The following is a 22,678-nucleotide window of genomic DNA, read 5'->3' on the forward strand; positions in this document are numbered from 1 at the left end:
TGCATCAATGTCGAAACTATATGATCTTAACTATGAATCACTATTGGCAAAGGTAGGCAAGGATCTGGTAGAGTTCCATAAGCATGAAACCTCATGGTTAGGGAGGATTGCAGCATTTAAAATGTTCATACTTCCCCGCTTCTTGTATCTATACCGCACGATCCCAATTTTGCTGCCCAAAAAGTTCTTTAGAAAAGTGCAACAAGTACTTTCCAAATATATCTGGAACAATAGGAAGCCGAGGATAGCGAGTAGCATAATTCAGAGACCCCGAGCAATGGGAGGTCTGGCGGTCCCAGATATGGAACGTTATTATATTGCCACGTTGGTGTCCATGCTTAGGAGCTGGCACAGAGGGAAAATCGAAATTCCCTGGGTTCAAGTAGAGCAAGCACAAGCAGCACCCTTTACCCTGTCAGATTTAGTGCATCTACCTTTCTGGGATATCCAGGTTCCTAAAAACCTAAACCCAGTCATTCTAGCCTCAGTGACGGCTTGGAGACAGTTCAATAGCGCCAATGAAGAGGGATACATGACAAAGATCTCCTCAATTCCATTCTCTCTTATCAGAGCATTGCTTCCACATGCCGATATGTCAGAATGGAATATAGAGTCCGGAAGCAATATCGAATGGCTATTCGACAGTGGGACGATGAAATCTTTCCAAGCCTTGCAGGACCAAATGCTGATACCCAAGTCGGATTTCTTTAAGTATTTACAAATCCGGCACTTGATACAATCATTGACCCCGTCGAATGTGAGATGTAAGCAGGTGGGGATGCTATACCTTTCGGGGAACTCCAAAGGACTCAAAATGTTGTATGAATCATTACTCCAGCCAACACAGTTTAGGAAGTCTCATCCTATGCGTAAATGGGAGAGCTCGCTGAACATCACTATAGCGGATATTGATTGGCAGAGAACGATCAAATTGATCCACTCACACTTGCACTGTTCTAGCCATGTAGAATCGGCTCTAAAAACTATACTACACTGGTACTACACCCCTGAAAGATTACGGCATATGTATGTGGGAGTGTCGGATGAGTGTTGGAGGGGATGCGGAAGAAAGGGCACACTTCTTCACATTCTTTGGGAGTGCCCTTTGATTTTAAAATACTGGAAAGAATGTGAAGAACTGATGAATAAGCTGCTCCAAGGACAGCTAACGTGGACACCACAACTTGCCCTGCTTTTAGTTGGGGTGTCAGATCTCCCAGGGGTGAACAGGAAATTGGTAGCAGTAATATGTGTTTTAGCGAAACTAATGATACTGCAAAAATGGAAGTCCCAGGAATTACCTAGGTTGACAGATTTGGTATCAACTATCAACACTACATTTGCTTATGAAAGAATCATAGCCTTAGGTAATGGATCCTTTCAAAAGTTTTTGAAACGATGGGAGTTGTGGATCGCTTCTGGTTATTGTGTCAAGAATTGAGAGTGGGGGTTTGTATTAGCTATACAGGGGGGGCGATGTCACCTTAACAAGTGGTAGTTACACAGATGCACATAGGATCACTAATACACCTGGTTTCTTCTCCAGCAAAGGAGTTTTAAAGTATCATGGCCATTACCATTAGTTAATGAGCAGGTAGTTTGATTACAGTAATTGGAGGAGGTGGTTGCTCCATAAATAGAGATGTGGACACAATTGTATAAGGCTTTTTGTGATGAACCAATCACTAAATGGAGATTGTTGACACCAATCGTGGACGCTGTCTAACGTACTTTTGCTTTATTTTCTGACAACTGTTATGTTTATACAGTTAGTTGTTTCAATGACTCGACTGATGGAAAGCTTATTGTAATGCAATTTTATTGTATTGTGGATTACTTTGAAAACACCAATAAAAAAGATTGAAACAAAAAAAAAAAAGGCAGCCCTCCAGACAGGCACAGGCTCAAAGCAGCCAGCTAGACCGGCACAAAGGCAACCAACCAGACAGGCACAGGCTCAAGAGAGTCAGCCAAACAGGCACAGTCTCACAGGCATTCAGTCGACAAGGCATAGACTCTACAGGCGTTAGGCGACCAGGCATAACTGCTACAGGTGTTCAGCAGACCAGTCAGACGCTGTAGGTGCAAGCCAACCAAGTAAGACTCAACAGGTGTTCATCCCACGGGGCAAAGATGCAACAGCCGTTCAGACGACCAAAGGCGTACAGCCGACCAGGCAAAAAGATGCTACCAGCATTCAGCTGACTAGACAGACGCAACAGGCGTTCAGTTGATCAGGTGTTTAACAAAGCAGGTATAATGCAAGACATTCAACCAAGCAGGCATATATGCAAAGACGTTTAGCCATACAGGCATCAGTAATCAGAAAAAAACAACATAACAGACATTCAACTAGGAAGGCCTGAAGACCGCCAACCAGGCCCCAAAGCCAAGAGGCCGCCAACCAGATTCATACCACCCACATAACACAAAATGTTTTCTGTATGACCCAAGTACAATCATTATAAGGAGTGCCTTCTTTCACACCCATGGGGGCTGCATGATCTAGGCTCCTTCTTCCTCGTCTGAGCAGCGCACCGGAATACATGTTCCCTCCATGGATCCGGGCTGCATGCGGTGGAATGCAATACCCCCTGGGGCTGCTTCCTCTTACTGATGGATCTGGGCTCCAAACGTCACGTGGCATTACTCCACTGGAGGGGCCCATGCACCTGCTGCAAGAACCAGACAGAGGGCCTGGACCCCTTGCCCAACTCCTAGGGTCCTGGCAGCCCAACCTATGGGAGATAGACCCTAGCAGGTATTACCACATAGCCCTCCAGGACATTTCTGGGACTTCAAGCGGTACCTGAAAAGAAAACTGCAGGTCTCCCGCTCCAGGGACAGAAAACCACTGAGGTGGGAGAGAGGCTCCACCTTATTATTCTGCAGGTTTCCTGTCCCTGGGGGCAATCCTCTCTCTCTGGTGCTGTCGTGGGGGAAGGGAAAAAAGGCTGTATGCTGGCCGTGTGAATACATCCTTAGGGTCCATTCACACATCCGCAAAATGGGTCCGCATCCGTTCCGCAATTTTGGGGAATGGGTGCAGACCCATTTTTTTTTCCAACGGGGCCGGAATTTGCGGATCTGCACTTCCGCATCCACAAAAAAACTGAACATGTCCTATTCTGGTCTGTAATTGTGGACAAGATTAGGAATTTTCTATTATAGTGCCGGTGATGTGCGGTCCGCAAATTGCAGAATGCACATTGCCAGTGTCCATGTTTTGCGGATCCACAAAACACTTACGGACGTGTGAATGGACCCTTAGATGATTATCCAGCTCACACGTCCAGACAGATGATGTGCATTGTGCACATTTGAAAGCTTTTGTTGGTATATTGATGGGAACGGCATGATGACTAAGGAGTGGCCTCACACAACACAACCACCGCATCCACATTAATAATGTAATCGCCCTGAGTTTTCTATTAGCCTAGTGCAAATACCAGAAGTTTGCTTGTATCAATACGGATTATTTATCACACTATTTCCAGGCAGCCCTGACACCAGCCAGTGAGTGCATGCACCTTGTTGTATGGCTAGAAGATGGCAGGCCGTCTTTATCATCACAATACTTTTAGCTCACAGGCTCCAATATCCAACCAGAGGAACAGCACAACACTGCGTTAAAGGGGTTATCCAGGAAATTATAATGATGACCTATTCTCAGGAGAGGTTAGTGGGGGTCCAAGTCCTGGCAACCCCACCAATTAGCTGCTGCAGGGAGCCACCGCAGACACTGGAGCGCTCAGCCGACTCACAGAAGCTCACCAAGCACAGTGGCACACATAGTACAGTGGCAGTGTCTGGTATTGCAGCTCGGCCCCATTCACTTCAATGGGGCAGAGCTTCAACTAGGCCATGTGACCATTGTGCGGTGACATCACATGGACCAGGAAGAGGCTGCAGAGCTCACGAAGCACCGGCCTCTAACAGCTGATCAGACGGGGTCCCAGTTTCAGACCCCCACTGATCTGATATTAATGGCCTATCCTGAAAGAGAGGCGGTATATTAGTGTTAGGGACCCATCTGCGGAAGCCACCTTGACGCCTGGTAGATGGGCCCGACACATGTTTGAGCAAATATGTGCACTAAGAGCTTCCATTAACTCATTTATAGTCTGTATTGTACCACTTTTATTTAGCATGACCCCCATTTCTTAGCTCTATTGTTTGTATGTATAATGGTGTGCAGCCATCAATATTATTTCAGTTTAGGGGTTGTTCACCCCGGAAGAACTTTCATACAGACCCCCAAAGTGGCCAGACCCGTGGTGCAATTTATACCTAGCTGGCACCCACCGCTGGGTCCTACTCCATCACTGTCCTGCAGGTTCCGCAGGTCCTTGGTCTCCCCCATGTGAACATTTGGTTAGATGCGGCGTTTCACTCATGTGTTATTTCACTGCATCAGGTAACGCGTGGGTGACATCACTGGGTAAAGACCCACATCAAACCAGATGTTGAAACAGGAAAAACCGGGACTTGCAAAGCCAGCAGAATGCCCCAGAAGAAATAGGGCAAGTATGATTACCACCGCTGGTCCAGCCACGCTATAATTGTGTATAAAACGTCCCCAGGATGGTGGTGGGGAACCGCGTTAATGTAAAAACTGCATTTCTGAGAAAGCCTAAACAGGCAGGGAATGCGTTACCTGTGGTGATGGGACCGCAGGACCCCTGCTGATCAGCACAATAAGGGGTTTATGCAGGCACAAGTATCTCCACACAGGTGGCTATACAGGGAGAACATACAAACTCATATGCAAATGTTGTCCTTGGTTAGATTCCACCTAAGACCCCAGCACTGCAAGGCACCAGTGCTAACCACTGAGCCACCTTGCCACCTATAGTTTGTGTATAGGTGATGAGCTTTGATGGTAGGAAAACCCCTTTGAATGCAGTCTACCATAGAAGGTACACATCGGCAGCTTTTCCAGGGCAATGAGGCTGAAAACATGATGTGAACAGGGCCTTACTAAACCCAAGATCACTGTTTGCCTGCACACTTACATGGAACACTTAGTGCGTCTCTAACCCAGCCATCATTACAAACCGGGCAATTATGTTTTACAAGGATACGCTAATGCTATCATATTCCTAAAGGTGGCATTCTCATTACGAAGACGAAACAAACAACTTTATTGCTGGCGTCTCAGGAGAGCCCAAATTACATATTATGGAAGTGTCTTACCTCCTGGTTTGTATATCACATCGTCCTCTGTGACGAAAGATGTAATCTCCCCATTGGTGGCCCTCTCATAGCGAGACTTCTTCTTTGGCAGCTTTTTCTTGTTTTTCTTGGCAGCCTCCTCCGCAGTCGTGCCACTGTTCTCATTATCCTCGTCCTCACTGTGGTCACTCTCGGCATAGTTTTTGGCACCGCCTTCCAGAGTGCAGCTGCGCCGTGGTCGCGAGTTCTCCCCATCGCGGGTTTTATCCCTCTTTTCTCTCTCCCGATCCCGATCCTTGTCTTTATCTTTCTCTTTGTCGGCCGTCATGATTCGCCACGTGCCTTCTTCTGTCCTCTCACGGCTGGGCCTCCGTGAAAGGTAGACAGTGAGCCTGGGCTTCAGTCTTCTGAATTTATCACGCAGTTCCAGGAAAAATTGGACCACTCCAACAACCCCAGCGCTTCAAAAAGCTCTGTGCAAAGGAAGATGAAAAGGAGAAATAATTACACAGGGATCAACCCCTTCACAAACAGTTATCCACTATAAAAACAATCATTCAAGGATGCAAGTGCTACATAATATCACATCAATGATCATATCCGCATCAATAGCCTTGACTGCAGAGCGATAGAAAATTCTATTATAACATACAATAGAAAACAGACAATACTTGAATAAAAACACTGCCTGCTTTTGTCAGCCTATTTCCAGGATCGAGGAAGTTGAGTGACATCAAATATTATACCCCGGTTATCTAGTTACGGGAGCAGGGATAGGTCATTGCATACCCTGCTCAGAGTCTGGGAAAGCCGGGTAAATAACCCCAAGTCTAACCAATGGCACGCAAGCCAACAAAAAAGGTAAGGGTACGTTCACACAGCATCATTTTAACATTGACAGTCTATCCTCAGGATAAGCCATCAATATATGACAGTTAACACCCCTCCCCCCCCAGCGATTTCAGAGTAGCTCTGATGCCAGAACTGCACAGCGCCAGTCACTGTCTAGTGGATGAAGATGGTTACTGCAGGCTGCTCCCACCGAAGTGAATGGGAGTGGCATTGTATTTACAAGCTCTGCCCACTGTACGAAGCTGGGCAGTTCTGGCTCAGACTTCATGCAGGGGTGGGGGTTGCGTAGGGGAATGGAGGGGGCGGCTAAATACAAGAGCTTTTTAGGTGTATTTTTTTAATTTATTTTTTAGCTGCATTTTCAGCTTGCTTAAAGGCCTGCAAAATATCTGCCAAATAGCAAACAACCGGATTGGAAGAAATAAAAAAAATTAAAATGAATAAAAAAATAAAAATAAAATCAGCTTCTAAAACACTTCAACGCAATGACATGTCATTTCTATAAGTACTTTTTTGAAAACAGCAGCATAAAAATGCATAATGTGTGAACTATGGTGTGTATTTCGCATTAAAAACAGTGGGAAGTTGTTTTCGCATAACACGTTTTTGTTTTTACGTGGCATACACTGCGCATTTTGTCTTGCATACTTAGGGCTGGCCATACACAACAGTGGGAGCGGCCAACCAGCTAGTGTGTATGGGGCTGTCCCAACAGTCCACTGACGGTAGGATCAGGTTGTAGGATTTCAACATGCCCAATCCTTTTTTGACTGGCAGCACCTTCCCCTGCTCCCTACTGAAGGTATACTATATACAAAACCAGTTGGATGACGTCACCAGCTCTGCCTATTACAATACAGAGAGCCCAGTGTCTGCTCCGCTACACGTCGAGGGCTATTCTCGTATTCGTTTTCCAAGAATACACAGCATAATAAAAACTGTCTACGGTGAAAATGTCAATTTCCAGGTCAGTGTGACTGAGCCAAACCATAACCGTCCAACTGAGGCCAATGGAAATAGAAGACAATTTCAAGGTGATGGGATTTTTATTGTAATGTAAACTCCGTGGGTCATCGGCCATCTACCGGCTCTTTCCTGCCGATGAATCATAAGCCAAACATTTGCGCTGATTTATTCACTTCTAATACAAAACCCAGCTTCCTCTCCGGCCTTCCTGTTGAAAGTCAATGAAGCTAAACAGACCCACAGGCCTGACTTATCTTTTCTGGGAATCTTAGAAGTCTTCTCCAATGTTTTTTTTTTTTTCTTCTTTAAGGGGGGGAGGGAATGGGGGAAGGATGTACCAGCTCCATAAGCTGACAGCATCCAGCAATGAGTCCACCGGATCATGGACTTCCTCAAGCAGATCACATTTCAGCTCCCCCCCCCCCCCCCTCTCCTTTTTTCCAATCTCAGCATATGTTTTCACAATGATGAGCGGATCAGAAAGAGTGACACCCCAAACAATACATCCATTTATGGCGTAATACCCCACACACTGACGACACAGCTCCAGGGACTGCCATGAGGGGGGGGGGGGGGGGGCCACAGGCGCGGAGCAAAGACGGGATCTGGTATTAAGCACCTTATTAGGATTAAACCTCCGTGATCCTAGAGGAAATGCTGTGTGAATTAATCCTTTATTGCTTTCAGATTCATATCTCCACCAGTCCCTGAACACTTTGTTCTTCCACAATGTCAGCTAACGGAGCCTGAACACTGAGAAGCGCCTCCGCCTCATATTCCTTTCCATTGTCCTCATGGGAGGGGGGGGGGGCCTGGAGATAAAAATCACTAACAGTTGTCATCTGTACCGCGTGTGGGACCATTTATCACCACTCCTGCCTTCAGCCGCAAAAAGGAAACGGTAAACAAGATGCAAGAGCCGACCCCCCCCCCCCCCCCACCTTCCTCGTGTCCTTGGTTCAAGCCTATGGGTATGACTTATTCATTCCCAAATTAGAAGCTATTTGGAGAGAGGGGCGCAACAATATACAGAATGAGACATTGAAATCCATTTATAAAGCAACCTAGAGCAGTCGTGTCATTGTGCTTCAACGTGACCCGTTCTAAAGCTTGCCTACAGGGGGCAGATTTAACAATTATAGTTAATGGCCTGATCTGGAGAGAGAACCATTAGCGAGTATCCTCCTGTGTTGTGGAGCAGTGGCAATGAAATATCACGGGAAAGATAGGATACTCCTAAGGAATGAGACCTATTCCTATGTATCAAGGCCAACGTATCACATGTACGACCAGCTTTAGTCTGGCGTAACGCCTACAGAGGAGAAGCAAATGATAAGTGGTGTCCAGAAACAGTCCACTGCATGCAGATCTATAGTAATGTCCCAGATGCATACAAAAGAAGATGTCCTGTAAAAGTACTAAGCGATAATCTGACAATTATGGTGACGCCTCCACCGAACAAAGAAGAGAACAAACAAGGGGTGGAGGTAGTATCTTAGCAGGGATCGAGCCACAGATGAGGTCATGAAGACACGATGACATAGGACATCACAGCAAATCCCTGAATGAGCCTGTATTAGGTTCTGCTGTCCCAGGCAGGCGTGTTTCCAAAAGAGACGCTTGGCTTAGGGATTTCTCCCTCCATCTGCACAGCGTCTCGGTATAAAATGTTCCAGATACGGATCAGGCTGCACATCAAGAACTCTCCCTCCGCAGCCCCCGACATTTTATCAAGAGCAGGGTGTTAGGACATCAAAAACTGACAGGGAAGACGGCAAAGCAATCCAGAAGCGGTGGGTTAAATCGATGGCCACAAGAGGCATTAGGAGATATTTTCCAGGCGAGACGCGGTGCTAAGCTTTTCCCTGCACCTCCAATTTAGACACCACAGGGAGAAACAGATATGTAAAACTGAAAGCAGCTGGATAGTGGAGCGATCAGCAGAGAATACATCAGGCCAACTACGAGACGGGTGACAAAGACGAGATGGAATATAAAACATGGGAAGGATATTGCGTCTGAGCCGGCCATGCTGTGAGGGCTAATGACAACGCTCGCCTGGTCCCATTGTGCGCAGCCACAACACAAAAATTGGGCATTTAAATATTACCCTGTCCTTAAAATGCGGTAAACGAGAAGCAGCGTGTATTGGAAATGTCAGGCGACAGAACATAGCGTGGAGACTTGTTTCAGAGGAGCCATGCTGCGAGCGCTCAGCACTACCTGGCACCTTGTGACACCATCATTGTACAGCAGGCACCGAGCATAAACAAATCAAGCGTACAGGAACCCATCCAGTGCCCGCCGTCCTGCCCTCCTCATCTAATGGAACTGATTAACACAGAGCTGCTCGACTGCGCCCAGGAGCTCCTTCAGTGCATCTGCCTAGCAGCAGGATAATTGGGATCGCCGGACGCTGCTGCAGAGCTTACAAGAAAACCTCAAATCTGCTTGGCATCTGTGATACCACAGGAAAAAGCAGCGGATCTTGTGGGCCCCATATAGTAATTGGGAGTGCAAATTACCCAAAATGATAAAACACAAATTCCAAAAGTGATCAGATAATAAAAAGGTTCAAAATGAAATCGAATGAACGGTCGCGGGCTGCCAGGAATTCTGTATGTAGTTTATATCGGAGCATGGCATGGAAGGGTTCTTGATATTTCAAACTCAAATATTCATATGATAAATAAAGGGTAAAAAAAAATAAAAAATTCACTCAAAATAACTATAGGGGGACCAATCAGTAGGTTTTTCCACTGTGATCTAGGGCAGGGGTGCACAACCTGCGGCCCGGGGTCCACATGTAGCCCCAACTATCAGAAAGCAGACATAAATACGTGAGCCCCAATAGTTCTGAAAAACATGGCCGTCAGATAGTGTCTGTTCCAGTGTTCTCCTGATGGATTGGAATTCATCACCTGTCAGACATTTAGAGAATGCACTTTCAATATGCCATAATATTGCTGATTGAACACCCCTTTAAGTTTTATTGTGGCCCTTGGGAGTTGTACAGTCCGACAATGTGGCCCTCAAACCAGATAAGGTTGGGTTAGGAGTGATCTAGAGCGGAGATACACGACCTGTGGTACGTGCACTTACCATGTCTCTAATATGCACTAAGTGTATGACAGGGGGGTCAACTCCCAGCATGAACACTTTACTCGGCTGTTCTTCTAAATTCCTACAGAAGTGAAAGGAGGATTCTGGGAGTTGTAGTTTCAGAATAGCTGGAGGCTGCTGGTGACTGGTGTATCATGACTCAGGGGTACTGTCATGCAATTTACTTGAGTAAAAGGTACAGTTATTAGAAAACAGCGCTTCTCGATTCTAGATCTTCTGGAAAGTCCAATTAAAGGGGTTGTCCAGGTATCGTCTCAGGCCTGATCTGGCACTGGGCATGGAGAAACCACTAAAATTCAAGGAGGAAACCGTCCAATTCAGACATATGGAGCAGATATTTTTTAATGATGTTCACCAACACTTTGTAGTCCAATATACTTCCTGCTCTTGGATTGGGCAGTACTGAGATGGCCAATCTGAGGGTGGCCTTCCAAATGTACAGTATGCATGAGGTGGTCTCAAAAGTGGTGTGGACATCTTGGATGGCAGAAGAAGTGCCTGGGAAAGGTCGGATCTACAGCTGATCAGATGAAAATGAGGTCACCAGGTAAGTGTTCTGATCGTTCCCCAGTTAATGTGGGTTTTTGTTCTTGAACCAGAGGGTCGCTTTAAATATTTTAGAAGAATAGCCTGAGAAATCAGCGGTCATCAGCTGCTGCTAAGCACCCGTCCAACGCCTGAAAACCTCTCCAGCATCTGTACAGTACAGTTAATGCATTTATTCTGGAGCCTGGCCACACATTCATTTCATTGAGTCACTGAGAACAGCTTCTTGGTTTGTGGGTCAAGAATCTTTCCCTGGGTGACAGCTAATGTCCTGCACCTTCATATTAAAGCCTGCGTGAACGAGGAGAATATAAATCAGGCTGCGGCTCAGAATTAAAGAGCTCTCTATGCACAATGAGGAGCTGTGATTGGCACAGGGCACCGCCGATGCCATACAGTCCTGTATGGTTACACCATGCAGGCTAGAAACCAACCCATTCTGCAACCTACATGTCTATGGCAGCGTCACCTGTACTTACGGAAAAATACCACCTACAATGTCCATCAGAGCAAAAGAAGATCTGGCAAACGGAACTAGACAGGAGAGGGCTGCAACATAAGACGGGAGACGTGATAAGGAAAGACATCATGAGAGAAAGTGGGCGAAAGCCGAATGAGGAAAGGAACAGATTACTCATGAGAAACAAGTGGAACTGGGGGTTGGGAGAAAGCCAGAAGAAAGATGTCCAGAACCCCAAATTGGGCCTCAGTAGTAAAAAGGATGAAGGTGTATATCCTTGACGCAGTTATGGCATGATCTGAACACACATGTCCAAGATGCAAGAATGTTTTCCTCAACATAGTCCAAGTACTATTATATTAGAATATTTTTAATGGGCAACTGCAGAACTTTCCAAGTTTGATAACTCTCCCCCAATTGGGTAAACAGCAGCAGACCCACCGGGCACTGACAGTACAGTATTTCTATTGCCACATGTCAGGTCCTTCTGCTGCTGCTGGGTAAACGCGGTACTATGAAGTCCGACTTAAGTGTCAATTTTCACAGCTTCCAAAATATGCGTGCTCCTTGCCATCATGGATTTACCACTTGGATCCAGAAACCGCAGTAAAGCTAAATCTAAGCACACAGACCTTCTAAAAAGCATCAGAGGGCTGCACAAGCCCTGGCTTCTTTACAGCAGTATACGGGAGCTGTCCCAAATTAGACAGAAATTACAGAGCATGGCAGGAGCTCATGGGTGGGGGCCGAATCACATCCCAAAAAACAAGAGACCTAACGTACTGAAGAGTTTTTTTTTTTTTAACTTAACTTAATTGGGCAGGTTTTAAATAAAATCCTCTTGCAGCATGGCATCTCATACCCTAGTGCAGACTCCACATGCCCAAAGAAAAGCCAGCGGGAGGCGACCAACTGGGCGGAATACCCTGCCATTACTTCTCTCTTCTGCCACTCGCTCTACACACCTGGAGCTCATTAGCAGAGCAACAGTACCCCCCCCCAACACATCCACTCTGTACATTAATACCCAGCTAAAGAATGGATGGGCTCCCGCCGACAAGCATGCCCAGATATCATGAAAGCACAAGGCACAGGGAGGCAGAAAGACAAATATCTTGCAAGAAACCTATGAGCCACAAGATAAAATATTCAGAAACACCAAAGTGTGTGGAAGGGAAGCTCATTTTTCTCGTTTCAGCTGGCCAGGACAGATCCATCTTTTAACAAGATCTGTGTTGGTCATGTATCCCAAGTTCTTTATAAAAAACACACACAGACAGACAGGACCATTCTTCTGCTCACCCACTGGAAGATGAAAGGAGCTCTGTGCTCTAAAACGCCAGTCTGCGGTGCGCCTGCCGCTCTATTAAGCCTTAGGCTACTTTCACACAAGCGTTACTATTTTCCGGTATTGAGATCAGTCATAGGGTCTCAATACCGGAAAAAAAACTTCAGTTTTGTCCCCATTCATCATCAATGGGGACAAAACGCACCAAAATGCATTCTGTTCTGTTCTCATACCGGAGAACAAACCACAGCATGCTGCCGTTTGCTTTCAGTCCTGGGATGCTTTCTCCGCCACAATAGAAAACGGATCCGTCCCCCATTTACTTTCAATGGAGTTCATGACAGATCCGTTTGTATTATCTGTAACATAGCCAAGATGGATCAGTTCATAACGGATGCAGATAGCTGTACCATCAGTAACGGAAGCGTTTTTGCTGAGCCCTACCGGATCCAGTAAAAACGCTAATGCGAAAGTAGCCTTAGCTGGGGGGTCATGTAAGAGTGTCAGTGCTACTAAATGCTTAAATAAAGCCTCATTGATACAGTATGTGCGCCAAATGCAAAGTCTTTCCATCCCTTAAATGTTTTCTGCTCAACATACTGTCAGCTGCTGACCATCTAGCAGTATCAGACTCAGCAGAACTCTAAAGGCTTTCTCCGCTGTTGCATTCTACTTTGTAATTGTCCCAATGCGCCTAGTGTAAGTGTAACACCAAGCAACTTTCTAAGTGGTCTTGATTTAAAACCGGCCAAGCATTCTGTTCCTACAGCTTCCATGGAGGCCTACGTGTCTCCATGGTAACAGACTACAAACAGTCCTCGGTGTGGTCTGAATACTGCCATCCACGTGTTCTCCACTTCATACTAACATACAAGAGATCAGCTAGCATATACTATGCTACTAATGCAAGGGTGACTACAGGAGTAGACTACGGAGGATTGGTTTGTAGTACATAATCATGGAGAGACCACTATCGGCAAAGGAGCTGAAGACACAAAACTGTAGGAGATCTTTAATCTAGACTGGATGCCTAATTATTCTTTTTAGATGCAATAGAGCTAAGATAAATAAATAACTAAAAAAAATTGTTGCGAGTGGGAACATGGATCTTGATTCTTAAACCTCTTTAGGGCTCGTTCACACGGCCGTTGGTGCCCCGCACCCGTATTGCGGATCCGAAATACACGGGCACCGTTCCGTTGTCATTCTGCATCACAGATGCGAACCCATTCATTTCAATGGGTCCACAAATCCAGAACAGTGCGGAACGGAAGCACAGAACGGACCACTACGGAATGCTTTCTGGGGTTCCGTTCCGTGCCTTCGCAGACTACTTTGCACATGGCCGGTGGGGTGATTCTAGCTTTTGTACCGCTTTTAGAAAGGCCTGTATTACAATGGGGGGGGGGGGGGGGGTAATATATATATAACCAACCTGTGTTCCCCACTCAGTACATAAAAACCTGCATTTGCGTGCGATCTGTGTACATGTGTATGTAATAGGTTTGGATATATTCATGTAGATTACAAGCCTTGTTGATGGCAAACAACATGGCACTTTCCCTTCTCTATAATAATACACAAAGTATTATTATATGAAAAATACTAGCTCTCTCCGTGCCAGGTACGTGGGGCAATCAGGCAAAGAGTGGGTAAACAACACCCACATAGGGGACAATGACACCAGCCTCTGCCAGTGTAAACTTAGGAGAACCAAGTTCCCTTATGAGACTGTGGGCTGATGGATGACTTTTTATATGGTGTTTTTATTGGTTGAACAAACTGCTTCCACCAACTGAACCGGTTCAGTGCGTCCTTTTACACAATATGACACATGACGGCTAAACGTTCGAGGATGAAGGGGGGGGGATAGTTTGCACACATTTAACAGGACGGTAATGACAACCTCTGCTACTGACGCCCGCGGGTGCTATAACAACGAGCGGTAATGCTGCACTGAAGGCATAGACGACGTCACCTCGGAGATTACAGGCTGTGTGCACCACTAGGAACAGTAAAGTGCTTTAGTTGCCTCCTTGCTGCTCACAGGCTGATCATGCCGGACTTTCCGTTGAGAGTGCCTACTTTTCCGTACAGCACTGTGGTCTCCCCTAGAAAGATGCACTGAAAAACTGCACCATTTTTGAGAGGAAGGTCATTGAGTGCATAGGTCATTAGTTTAAATATTTTGGGAAACCCCTTTAAGGCACATGAAGCTTGGATTTTGCCCTTTGCAACGCATGGGGTGAAATCCGCTGAAAAATGTTACATGTCCCAAGTATGCAACAAATAGGTCGTAGATAGACGGCAGACACAACCAAACAAACCATATATTGCTTCCACATACATACAACACGTCACATTTATATTGATCATAGAGCAAATGTAGCTCATTTTACATAGGACTGCTTAAAATTATTACAATGTAAAGGCAATATCAAGCCGAGCTGGGCTACGTGTACCGGGCTACACAGCAAGGGTTAACTAATGAAGCTGACATGACAGGCTGAAGACATTTCATGAGTGAATGCCTCCAGTGCCTTTGCAATTCTAATCTGTAATGAGTTTCCCTATAAACTGAAGGTTACAATAAATACACTGGAAACCAGTTTAACGACACGCTATAGAAGGAAGCCACTGGAGATGATCCCAGCAAACACTAAAGGCTGCTGTCAGGCAGGCCAGGCGACGGGGAGGGGGGGGGCATGAAGGTACAATTACAGTGCATGCAATTATGGAAATGATCCGCTCCCGTTTACAAATCAAGATTCCCCCCCCCCCCAGATTACTCTACTCACACAAAGGAACCACGTCCTAAGGTGTCAGCAGAAGAAAATACCCCAAGGAAACCAAAGCCTCACCCATTACCAATGACTGGCCACAGGAGGGCCCCGACAACCTAGATCCATGTGAGGGCACGGAGGGAGGTCTACGGGGGACGTAAGATCCAGAGTATAACCCCCATGAGAACATGGAATGCGCCGATGTATAAATAACATCTCGGTGGTTCTACACAGGAGGTCCATTAGGCCCTGCTCCCCTCTGCAATGACACCGCCCGACTATAAATGGGGTCAGTCTGGTTCCCACCATGGCGTCAGTCATTTTGCCAGGCAGAAAAAGAGCAGTATGCCTCACTGGCTTATCCAACGCAGAGGTGTGCCCGCATTCCTGCAGGGGTGGGCATGTATATTCACTAGGCTTGTAAGGTCATAAGATGGACCATTTCCACCGCATGTTAATGTTAACAAGCATACATACAACACAATATTACAGCATACCATAAAGTACAGCACTGCAATATGTGCCTAGGTCCAGAGAGAAACATACAGGAAATGGAATTAAATAAACCTGCGGTCAGAAAATTAAAACAGATTAGTAAAAATGGAAATGTGCTGCTAGCTGGCTTTAACTGGCAAAGTTATGCCCAAACGACACCGGGGATCAGTAAGCTTCGGCACTCCAGCTGCTGTGAAACTACAGCTCCCAGCATGCAAACATGCCTGGCTGTTCTTTTAACTCCCACAGAGGTGAATGAAGAATTCTGGGAGTTGTAGTTTCTGAACAGCTGGAGTGCCGAGCTTGCTGATCCCTGCTACACACAGCACTAACATACATCAGGTAGAGGACCCCCCAACAAATAACTACTTGAAACAAAAATTATAAGGGGTTCTACATGACCTATTTATTTTTTTTATGTGGCAGGGAACTGCACCTTTCCCTATTGTTTAAGGCTGCTTTCACACTAGAGTTTTTACCGGATCCGGCAGGGTTCAGCAAAAACGCTTTCGTTACTGATAATACAACCGTCTGCATCCGTTATGAACGGATCCGGTTGTATTATCTTTAACATAGCCAAGACGGATCCGTCATGAACTCCATTGAAAGTCAATGGGGGACGGATCCATTTTCTATTGTGTCAGAGAAAATGGATCCGTCCCCATTGACTTGCATTGAGGGTGATGACGGATCCGTCTTGTTCCGCATCCCAGGACAGAAAGCAAACCGTAGCATGCTGCAGTTTGCTTTCCGGTATGAGAACTGAACGGAATGCATTTTGGATCATTCCGTTCTGTTCAGTTATGTTTTGTCCCCATTGACAATGAATGGTGACAAAACTGAAGCGTTTTTTTCTGGTATTGAGCCCCTATGACTGATCTCAATACTGGAAAACTAAAACGCTAGTGTGAAAGTAGCCTTAGGGTCCATTCACACGTCCGTGTGTTTTGTGGATCCGCAAAACACGGACATCGCTGGCACTTAATAGAAAATGCCACAATTGTGGACAAGAATAGGACATGTTCTATTTTTTTTTTTTTTTCGGAAATTGAATTGCGGACCCGGAAGTGCAGATCCGCACAGCACATCGTGCTGCCCCATAGAAAATGAATGGGTCCGCAATTCCGTTCCGCAAAATGCGGAACAAAATTTTCCGTTCTGCAAAATGCGGAACGAAATTGCAGATGTGTGCATGGACCCCTAATATGATTTCTATGTTAAACATTTTTTTTTATTGATATTTTAAATTGTCCGTGTCAATATCCATATAAAAAAAAAAAAAAAAAAAAAAAAAAAAAATTCTGCAGTTTTCACTTTGACCACTAAGTCCTAATCAGCACAACTTTTTGGGTCTGTACAGATCACATTTCAGCAGTCATGTCCTTATCATTACAGGCAGAATTACAATGACATATCACCTTTCTATAGATAACACAGGAGCCACCATTGACAGTAAGTGATCTCACAGCTTATCTGCTCCCTCCTGACCTCTGCACAGGTCACACAGCATGTCTAGAAAAACTCTCCCATAGAAGTCAGTGAGGTCCCCTCCTGACCAATGTGTCTATGGCCCATGGAGGTGCTGTAATGCATCTCTCTAATTGTTGACCTACCCTAAAGATCGGCGGCGGTGCCGGGTAGTGTTGAGTGAATCGCGCTTTGGACCAGAGATCCAAGGTTGATTCCTTCAAACCCTTTGGTTTTAATCTGTACAGCATTAAAAAATGTGATGCCTCCATGTAGGCAAAATTTGTATCACCCAAGACTTGATTAATTAATTTGGTATTGGCTTCCAAGCCCCATTCACTATAATCGGGACAGATAGAGAACCGGCCGCAGCCCGGCAAATATGCTGAGGAGCGGCGAGACAAATACTGCTGCACACAACATATTTCATATGCGAAACTGGCCTAAAGGGAGTTTACAGGCTCCTGATATTGATCCTCAGAATAGGTCTTTAATATCTGATCGGCGAGGATCCGACATCCTGCACCCCCACCAATCATCTGTTCCCTGCAGCCTCCAAGGCTGGAACTAGCATTGTGGATGGAGCAGGAAGCACAGCTCCTCTTAAAGTGTAGTGGCCATGCTGGGTAAGTGCACCTCAGCTACCAATGAAGTGAACGGGAGCTGAGCTGCAGTAACCTGTTACGGCCACTAGACTCTGAATGGCGCTGTGAATCCTGTTCCATTGAAAGCACTAGCTAGTTCTGGCACCGGAGGCTGCAGGGAACTGCTGATTGGTGGGGGGGTGGGAATGCAGTTTCACAGACACTCACAGATCAAATATCAACTTCTTCCGGACCTCCGTAGTCTGGTCTTTAAAAATGGCACCTGCTAATGTGGCATCGCTGTCATTATACTGACTCAGAATGAGTCTTTACCGCAGTTTTACCGCCTAGGGAATGCCATAAAAACAAAATCCATAAAACTATGGCAGAATGAAGTTTCTTTTCCCCCAATTTCACTCCATTTGTATTTTTTTTTACCAGCTTTCCACTACATCATATACAATATTAAATGGTGCCATTAGAAAATGCAACTTGTCCCAGAAAAAACAAACCCTTATATGGGTATGTGAAAGGACAAATAAAATAAAAAAAGTTATTGCTTTGGGAAGGCAGGGAGTGAAAAACAAAAAACGCAAGGTCCTGCGGATAAGTCATTAATATCTGGAGGCTGGAAAACCCCTTTTAACCTAAAGTGGAAAGCCCCTTGAAGCGATGCTGCCACAGTAGAAGTCTTCACAAATGAGGAAGTCGTTTAGTCATAAAAGCCGGTCTTAAAAACGCCAGTAATTTTATTTTCTCAGAGGCTACAAAAAGGTGTACAGGGCTTCCCCTGTGTCTTCAGGGTCTAGGGAAGTGCACATCCTGAAAAGAGCAGTGCGGTTAGAGCCGAAAAAGCAGGTGTCTGTCAGAAGAAATTAGATTTTATCAGCATGTCACGCCGCACACAAAACACACCGTTTAATAGGACGACAAGGCTGGCAGCATTAAAATCTCAACTTGGAAGGCGGCGGTGGAAAGCGCCTGCAGTCTGCTCGCTACATGGCAGGATGTTTTTCATGCATTGGCGCACACATTACTGAAGCTCCAGCCCCATTTCACAGGCTACTAGCAAAGTCATTAGGCCATCAAGGATCAAGGTTTCTGGCACTAAATTATTTACAAGAAATTCGCAGCGTTTTGTTCTCTGCCTCTCAACAGATGTTCCTTCAAGAATCCTCGACCAAGGCGACCACTAACCACCTACAGAATGAGAAGAATGCAGGCCGGGGCGGACTACACCGCCACCTCCTGAAGGCTTCCTAATGGAGAGATCATTTGTCTTGAGCTCAGCTGGACTCAATTCGTTCCCCATCGCAAATATTTCTGTCCAAACACCACAAAAAAAAACGGTTAAATATTTGTGCAAGACTAATAGCTGGTCTGGAGTCTTTACGTTAAATCCTACCCCACACCCTTCATATTTCTGCCCAGGAAGTCAAAAGTTCAGAACCGGGAACACAATTTAAGCATCTGGTTTTGATCAGATTTTCCAAATGTATCTGAACTCCCTCGAATAAGCATGGATCATGTCAAGTGGCTGCGGTATCCAGGCGTAGGGGGGTTCAAGATTTACCCCAATGAAGCAGAAAAACACACCCCTCCCTCACCAGGGCTCATGCACACGATGGTATTTATGCCCAGCATCCAATCCGCATTATTTGCGAACCCACCGATTTCAAAGGGGATGCAAAAGATGCGGACAGCACACGATGTGTTCAGTGGCCCCGTTAAAAAAAGAAGAAAAAAAAAAAAAAAAAGAACAGGGTCTTACTCTTGTCCATATTACGGGCAGCGATGGCGTACAGTCTGAACCCGTGTTCTGCAGATCTGCGATTTGTGGATGCCATCGGATCTAAGCAGGAATGTCATTTCGTAGGTTAATAAAATTATAAATTCTGCTGCCCTAATTGCAACCTTTTCATGTAGAACTATAACTCCCAGCAGCAGCATCTCTAGCCGATCAGCTATTTAAAGGGTAATCTCTTGGCACTCAATTACAAATTAGATTAACATTAGCAGAACCAGTAGATTTCACACTATCTCCCAACGGCAGAGGTCGGGTATAAGGACAAAATAAAAAATATTGGACTGTTGGATTTTATGCATAAACTGGCGCCAAAGGAGTCCGGTAGTGGCGTACACCCCACTCTCCGTCCAGAACACACGCATTCTTGGCCAAAAAGTGTATATGGATGCCGAGAGGAACAGCTGTTGTCCAAACAAGTGTTTAAAGGGGTTGCAGATGTGATGTCACAGACCATATGTGACCCCTGCAGCCACTCACTGGCCTCTTCGTACACACAGCTGAGACCTGTCATTGGCTGCAGTGGCCACGCGTTGTGATCATGACATCACTGCTGCAACCAGGTAAACAGAGCTTGGCCTGGTGCAGGATCTGGCAGTTAAGTACTTGCCTGTTCCTCATGGCAGCTATAGACTTTCATCCTAAAACGGGGCAACCCCTTTATCGGCTACCTGAAGTGTATGGACAGCTTTAAAGGGAATGTGCCATCAGAAAATGACCTATTGTCTAATCACGTCTGTAAGTTTGACATTCGTTATTTATTTTTGGCGATTTTTTTTTAAGCCAACAATAAAACACAAAGCTGGAGGCCAAGACTGGATCCACTTCATCATGTCCCACATCGCCATGACCCTCTGCCAATAATCTCTGAGAACAGATTACAGCGCAGTCTGAACCGACCCCAGCCGAGGAGCAAACATCAGAAATGATGAAGACAACTTGCAGTAAAGAGGAAAGTTAACCTCAGGAACCCCCGCGCTGGACTTCCAGCAGGAATTTAGATAATTTGTCCAAGCGTGGCTGTATATTTTCACTAGAAAATCCCTGCAGGCCGCCTCTAAATCAGCAAATAAGACGAGAAGAAGCCCTTGAGAAATACTAGAAAAGGAGCAGATGACGGTGGGTGGGAAGAGGCTACAAAAACTAAATCGGCAAGATAATACATGTTGTGCGTAGTGCGGTATTAACAGGCCAAACGCCGGCATCACCAACAGTCAGAACAGACTGAACCCCGGCTCCTCAGATTGTGTCCCCGCCGTCAGTGACACATCAACGCAGGCGGCAAGAGTGACACTAATCAGATCTACAAAGCCAGATTCTATGGTCTTCTCTCTTAAAGTAGTCCCCCGCCTCTCAGGGAAGTTAATCACAGAGCAGAGATTTCTTCCCCTGCAACAACTATCCTCGCTGTTCCTCCCTGTCCCAAATCTCCTTTCTCCATGTACAGTAGCAAATCTGTAATCAGGAGATTAACTCTGCTCATTCACGTGTGAAAGAAAAGGCTTGATCTTTCCCTCAGACTCTACATGAGGCAAACTGGGCCGACATATTCTCCCTAATACCCAGCAACTGCTGTTTATTTCCCAGCTCTCCGCAACCCCCCCCCCCTCCCCCCCTCCCATTTCCATGGTGTGGCACCAGAATGACTTGGCAGCTGAGAGTCGCAGCCCTATGAAAGCAATGACCCTTTGAACTTGGCTCCGGAGCTGTACTACAAGCTTGGTGCTTTGATGTGATATTAAAAACGCCACTCAAAAGCGTAACCGGATACAGCAGTTTAGTAATCCGTCAATTCCTACAGCCACCAAGAGCCGCTTGCGACAAGAGAGCCGTACAAAAGATGGACGCCGCTTCTATAGTAATGACTCTGGCTTTACGTGGAAACGATTATAATGAAGGATCTGCATCTATAAGGGGCTGGACACGTAACGTTAAAGGGAATGTCTCATCACAAAGTGACCTATTGTTTAAATCGTGTTTTTATGATAAAACCTCTATTCAATGATACTATTTTATTTTCCATGTCGATATCAATAAAATAAATCCTGCATTTTCTCGCACCGGCCAATAAGCCGAAAAAGGCGCCAATCTGTAGAGATCACTTTTCTGCAGTCATCTCATCATCATCACAGGCAGGATTACAATGACATATCACCCATCTACAGATCACACAGAAACCAATATATGTGATGTCACAGCTTATCTTCTCCCTCCTGACCTCTGCACAGAGAATGCCTAGAAACCTCTCCCATAGAAGTCAATGAGGCCTCTTCCTGTCTAATTGTGAAGAACAGCTCATGGAAAGATGGCTGCCACCATAATCACGGTCACGAAATAAAAACTACAATCAGAAAATAAAGCAGATTAGAAAAAATTTTGGGCAGAAAGAATTTTCGGTGACAATTCCCTGTAAAAGGGGGTTATCTTGGAAAAGAGAATGACAACTTATACTCAGGATAGGTCATCATTATCACATCAGCGGGGTCCAAGTCCAGGCACCCCGATTAGCTGTTTCAGGGGTCGATGCACTCACCAAAGCTAAAGGAAGCATGCAGGCTCCCGGCAGCTTTTCATGGACAGCGCCACACATTGTATAGTGGTGGTGCATGGTATTGCAGCTCAGCCCCATTGACTTGAACTGTGACTAGGCCATGTGACCGATTTACAGTGATGTCACTGACCTAGGAAGAGACTGCGGTGGTCAAGGCCTCTTCTAACAGCTGATGGGCGGAGGTCCCGGGTGTCGCACCCCCACAGATCTGATACTGATGGCCTATCCTGAGGATAAGTCATAAATAACCCCTTTAAGAACGGTGGAGTTGGGCACTAGGACCCACAAGGCATCTCATTTCAGCCTTGGATTCCCTTAGGCACCCATGCGTCACCGTATACACAGGGCTCAGGAATGAAATACAATCATGTAGAGAAGAGGTCAATAACGCGCCATAAAGATGGAGGAGCATGTGACCACAGACGTGTAGCGCTAACCACCATCATCTCCGGTGGGTGAGAAAATAAAATGTGAGGGGGAGGGGAAGTCAATTGTGGGCTGCACGTTCTATAAGGTTTGCCAGTCACTTCAATAGGAGCATTCAGACGAAGCCTGAATGCATTCAAAGAATGAACATTAAAAAA

General features: G+C 45.8%; 1 protein-coding gene across 8 annotated transcripts in view; it reads right to left on the reverse strand.

Moving 5' to 3' along the window:
* RERE (arginine-glutamic acid dipeptide repeats) overlaps positions 1-22,678 on the reverse strand; it is a 324,868-nt gene that overhangs the window by 179,588 nt on the left and 122,602 nt on the right. For all 8 annotated transcript variants that reach the window (XM_044281824.1, XM_044281821.1, XM_044281819.1 and 5 more), the window contains exon 2: positions 5,197-5,648. In XM_044281824.1, the coding sequence (XP_044137759.1) occupies positions 5,197-5,503 (307 nt within the window). In that variant the 5' untranslated portion in view covers positions 5,504-5,648. The remainder of the gene's footprint in view (positions 1-5,196; positions 5,649-22,678) is intronic.

The sequence above is a fragment of the Bufo gargarizans genome, chromosome 2, assembly GCF_014858855.1.
Source record: "Bufo gargarizans isolate SCDJY-AF-19 chromosome 2, ASM1485885v1, whole genome shotgun sequence".
Taxonomy (NCBI): domain Eukaryota; kingdom Metazoa; phylum Chordata; class Amphibia; order Anura; family Bufonidae; genus Bufo; species Bufo gargarizans.